At 32.3% G+C, this 6,000-nt stretch overlaps 1 protein-coding gene across 1 annotated transcript in view; it reads right to left on the bottom strand.

Annotated features, from left to right (window-relative positions):
- Positions 1–2,371: 2,371 nt before the first annotated feature.
- The window catches only part of LOC129254518 (mucin-2-like), a gene marked incomplete at its 5' end in the record, with an annotated part of 44,070 nt that continues 40,441 nt past the window's right edge, over positions 2,372–6,000 (bottom strand). The window contains one exon of the mRNA XM_064095102.1: positions 2,372–4,735. Coding sequence (XP_063951172.1) covers positions 4,541–4,735 — 195 coding nt within the window. The remainder of the gene's footprint in view (positions 4,736–6,000) is intronic.

Raw genomic sequence — 6,000 nt, 5'->3', positions numbered from 1 at the left:
GACCATTTGCTTGTAGACCAAGTAGGTTTAACAATGATAGTGTTAGACAATCTGAGAATTAGATCTGCTCATTACAGGTAGACCAAGTGGGTTTAACAATGATAGTGTTTGACGATCTGAGTAATAGGCTATCTGCTGGAAGACCAAATGGTTATAGCAATGATGGTGTTAGACAATCTGAGAATGAGACCATCTGCATGCAGACCAAATAGGTTTAACCATGATGATCTAGGACGCCTAACCCCATCAGACGACTGACATTTTAACTCATGGTATGTGAGGGTGTGTGTGGGGTGACACTCCCGTTCAATTTTGCTGTGGGCAAATTTTCAAATGTCATCAGCAGAAATAAAGAAATTTTAAAAAATGTAAAGGCCAAGAAGAATGGTAGGCCATTCAAAATTGACTAGATCAGTGGTCAGATGGGTACTGCTTATGTCTAGTCAATGTTTTTTGTATACATGAATGTGTTTTAGTAAAATATGACTACAAAAGGAGTGAAATACGACTGAAAAATGATATATGACTAAAATACAGTTGGCCTTTTCCATCTAGTCAACTTTGGTTAGTTTAAAGAGTGTATACGGAACGAAGGGGGAAATTATATTTTCCCTTTTCATCTCCTTTCCTTTTCTCTTGCTTTCGAATCCATTTCTTCCTCTTCCGTTGATTCTGTTCTCTTTTTTATCCCTTTTTTCTCTCTCTTCTTTATTCTTTCCCAATATTTTCCCCGAGTGTCATTATTGGGAGAAACCTAAAATCATTGCTTAATCCTGCCTCTGAGTGTTATGAACTTTTCTGATTTTATTCAAAGCGTCCATATTTTTCCATTGATTTTAAATGTCATTCACTTTTATAAGTGAATGACAATTATACATTATACATGATTTATACATTAAGAACATATTCCCAATGGAATCGATCATTTATTCAAATTTATTTCTTCTCTCTTGTCATTTGATTTTTTTCCCTCTTGTCATTTGATACATCTTGTTAATATTTCATTGTGTAATTGTTGAAACGCATCAGTATTAATTTCCAGTATCTTTGAAGTTTGATGTATAATTATATGAGATATGGATTTATTGTAAAAGTTATAATCGTATTTCAAAGAACTTGTTTATGAAATGTGTATTTTGATTTGAGAGAAAACAATAAAAACATCCTTAAAACAAAAAAATATGCAGTTTCGCTTTCTCGACTTTTATTTTCATACCATGACGCTTAGGATCTGATTGTTACACCTTCATCAAGAGAACGGTATAAATTGTTTTTAGTTTACTTCTTTTGCATGCTATAGAAAGTAAAATCTTTATTCCTATTACTAAACCTTCGTTGAAGTTCTAATTTTACAATTTCTTGTCTTTCTGTCTAGCGCCTACTTTCATTATACTTCAAATTTTCAATTTTTACACAGTCCCGTATCGTTATACATTTGGATGACCTCCGTTTCAAACGAATTATTTTTTCCTTTTCATATACTTCGTCCCTCTCAACAGTTATTAAATTTGCAGTATCCAGACTCATTGCGGGTTTGACCACATGAGTAAAATTGATATTGCTGAGTGATCATGTAACAATGAAGGTATCATTTTACAGTATTACATTCTCCCCCTGAAATACCTGAAACCCCCAGTATATAATCCAGTCTTCGAATAATCCAGTCTTAAAACTTATAATGTATCATAAATCGGAACTTATGATAATATTTATACTTTTAACAGCAAGGGTTGAATAATGACTTGGAATTAATAAAGACGCTTCCATTCAGCTGGATAGAAACATAAAAAAGATGGCGATATTGTTCCTGAAGATATTGCTCCAGTATAGCTTTTTCTCATGTTTATAATCAGTTTTAAAAAAAAATATACAAACAACCATCAATTCCAAAATGATCCTAGCGTTTCCTCAAGAATTAAGGTGTCATTATGGATTTGCAGATAAAGATATTGATTTTTTTTAAACCAAGACAACATCAATAGCCGATTGAGGGAGTTTTATTGTACGGTATTGTTTATACAAATCAAACATTCGCATTCATTTGGAAAGATTAAGATTTATACATAGATTCTGTAAAAAAAAAAGGAAAAGGAAACTTCTCGCCGTCATTTATTTGTTTTAATTAAAATTCATAAGATCTTATGGAGCAGCTGTTACAGTATTTTAACTTCATAATCATGTCTAACTTAAGTTAGGTTGGACTATTTATTGGAATAAAATTAGGGGAACAAGAAAAAGAGCAATTAGTCAATCATTTCATAAAACTTGCTTTTTCTAGACAGAGAGCTAAAAATGTCAGGAATAAAAATAGAACCCACGTTTAAAGACGATGGAATAGATAAAAGAAGAAAAAACAACTTTGGATTGAGTGTGGAACAAGATTTAATTTCTTCATATTTATACTTGTCAAAATCAAAAGCGGAATATATCTCACAAAATTTCACGATCATAAAGCCTAGTGGAATATTCTCATTTCGATGACTCTGAAAAAATAATTTGATGAGATGAGTTTTCACGAGCGTCTTGTATGAAAAGTTTAAGTTATGATACACGGTTTTTATCAATGAAATAAATAAATGATATGTAAATAGTTTTGTCCAGAGAGAGCTTGACAGGACATGAATGTTATTCTGTTATCGAATCAATAAATCAATCTTCATCAATAGTAGATCTAGCATCTCTTGAACTTGGTAGACAGACATCTCAAGAACACACTATCATATAGAGGCTTCACGGTATTATTTTTCTTTCAGATAGAAAGTGATCTTTCAATAAACATAAAGATTCAACAACTATGAATTTGTGAAGTTCTATTAAAATTTTACGAAATAAGTGTAAAATTAAGCGAAAAACTTACCATTTCAAATCATTTTGAAATAGTATGGTCAACATCTTTAACCGGGACTGATATCAAGTGATTGGCTATATATGGTTGAATAAACATTATAAAACCAACACTGCAATACCAGCAAGTATTGATTTAACTGGATACAGTTTTCATTGTAACGGTTAAAATATTGGAATTGAGTTCTGACTCAACACAAGAGTTAGTGATTAATTGCTAATTTGAAAGAACAATTCTGATTGGTTCCTAGTCTACTGAGTTAAATGCGCATGCAACAAAGATCTTGATAGGCCAATTTCAAATTAGTGATGAATCACCAACCTTTGTGTTATGGGGCCTATGAGTTTTGTTTAACCCACCATAATAATTAAAGGTACAGAGATTTTTTTTTTCAATGTTCCTGATTTCTGCATCATCTCTCCTATCATTTCTTTAATAACAATGAATTTACACATTTCATAAGTATGCAAACAATATTACCATATTTTTCATTTCTGAGAAGAAAGTTTATTTATGTCATATGACAAAAGTAGACATAAATTTTGATTTAGGACATCAACTGGACACAGTTTGTTAACAAACTTTGGGGAAATGTAAAGTTTTAAAATGCGGTACTAGCATTTGTTCTTATCCCATTTCAGTGACCATTCAATTGCTTTCCTCTTTTCATTTAAATTAGTCTAAGGATTAAATTGTAAAATTATTTAATATAGGGTCGAGCAAACAAACTACAACGCATCATGAATAGATCGCACAGAAGACTGCTGAATTCTGATGAGAACTGCCTTTGACTCTAAATGCATTTGGAGATAATGATTTTATTCCTCATGATGATTTACAGATCCATTAGTAAAGTATAATACTATAGTACATTAGGTAAAATGAAAGGTACAATATGCAGTAAACTATTTTTAAATGAAAAAAAAAATGATCAAGTACTCATCATCGTCATCATCATCATTATCAATATCAGTCATTGGCGTAAATCCATGACGTCATACTATTCAAGTGGGGGGATGAAACAATAGTTCATCCACTCCTGAACAATAGCTTCACCGCTTGGATTTACGCCATTGATGAAATTTCTATTATCTCTCTCATAGTAAGTTTTATATTAATATTGTTACGATTATGAGCAACGTATTTATCACACATTGCAATCGACCTGATGTAACAAATAATCTTATATTCAATGCTCAGAACAATGAAAAGAGTTACATTATATCCATAAATTCATTTCATGGGGTTAGTGTATTCTAAACTGGTCAATATGTTTATCAATAATTCAAGAATACTTCAATAAGCTTGCAAATTCTTTCCATGAGCAGCGTGATACAGATCTCTCTATATAATTATAAAGGTATGCAAGGTTGGGACAATATATGCAATGCATTCAACGAAGACTATGTAGGACTTTCAAGGAAGATTGACAGCTAGAAGCATTATGGGTAATGTGAAGATGTTTCATATTGGATAACAGTAAACCATTTCGGAAAAAAATCTGATTTAGCAAGAACAAAATCGATGTAATTCCGCGAGAGCTTTGGATCAAAAGACTTATTTGCTATTCATTGAGCATCACTGACACTTGCTGTTGAAAATGCAATACTGTGAATAAACAATAATTATATTCCTTTGAGATCATGGAGCCCCAATCACCATAAGAGAGAAAAAGTGGTCCACAGTAAAAAATAATCAATGTGGTGAAAGCCATGCAAAGTTGATTTTAGTGGGACAGTCCATTGGAGTACAGGTACAGCTTGTGATAACAGGAACAGAAATGGTCATGTTAGACCCATCAGGACATGATGCCTCATAGGACTGTTCTGTAACAGAGTGAGGTTGACAACAAGTGCAATAGGAATGTGGTTTGAGCTGACCATCCACAACCTGTCATAGGGTAGAAATTATAACAAATATATTATAATAAATTATATATTTTCAATTCAAGGCCTTTATCATTAGACATAGAGGCCCATATTCTGAAGTCGGGTTTAACTTAACTTTAAAGTTAAAGGAAAATGAAACCTTGGAGCAAGAAAGCTTGTGTGAAAAAAGAAAAATTAAAGAAACAGATCAACAAAAGTTTGAGAAAAATCAGACAAATAATGAGAAAGTTATGAGTATTTGAATATTGCAATCACTAATGCTATTGGGATCCTCCCATTGGCAATGCGATAAAGATGTGTGATGTCACTTGTGAACAACTTTCCCGTTACTTTAGTATATATTTCACTTAAACTGCCTCTTTTATCACATCTATCAGTATATCATGTATTCTTTCTATAGGAGGGCATGTAATACAGATTTTCAAAGAATACATTATGGAAAAGAGTTGGTATCACCATACGAAAGAACAAAAAGAGACATTTTGGGGGTATTTTATAGTCCATCAACAGGAAAGTTGTTCACATGTGACATCACGCATCTTTGTCGCATTGCCAATCGGAGGATCCCCATAGCATTAGTGATCGCAACATTCAAATGCTCATAACTTTCTCATTATTTGTCTGATTTTTCTCAAACTTTCTTTGAACTTCTTCTTTGATTTTTCTGTTTACACACAAGCCCACTTGTTCCAAAGGTTTCATTTCCCTTTAAATATGGGAAGCCAAAAGTATCAAAAGATTTATTAAGTTGTATGTTTCTTATGTTTACTGTGCTCTTCCCTGATTCATCGATGGTGAAGTCAATCATCTATTTATACTTCCCAGACAATTATGAATGATTTGAGAGCCAAATGAGCTGAAATATGATTTCTCTACTGTTAGTGATTTATGTAACAATTGGCTATCAATACTTAAACCACAACTTTAAACCTGAGTTTAAGTTAAACCTGCTATCAGAATATGGGCCAGAGAGTTCAGTGAAAAGGAAAAAATCCATCTATACATTAAGTCAATTTTAATAAAGAGGTAGTGAGATGGGGGAGGGGTAGAGAGAGATCGAGACTAGAGGCATAGCACTGTCTCCCAAAATCAATCAAAACTGGATGTAAGATCACTAAGTTTGGTATTTTTAAGTTCTGCTAAGTTTCATGAAATGGTGATAAATGGTAAAGCATGTACAGTACAGAAATGAGGGAGTCAATCAATTAACAAATTTTATTGAATCACTATTGTTTTTTTCTTAAATTGAATTCATTTGATATAAAA

The sequence above is a fragment of the Lytechinus pictus genome, chromosome 1 (assembly GCF_037042905.1).
Source record: "Lytechinus pictus isolate F3 Inbred chromosome 1, Lp3.0, whole genome shotgun sequence".
Lineage (NCBI taxonomy): Eukaryota > Metazoa > Echinodermata > Echinoidea > Temnopleuroida > Toxopneustidae > Lytechinus > Lytechinus pictus.
This window is presented reverse-complemented; position numbering and strand designations above follow the sequence as displayed.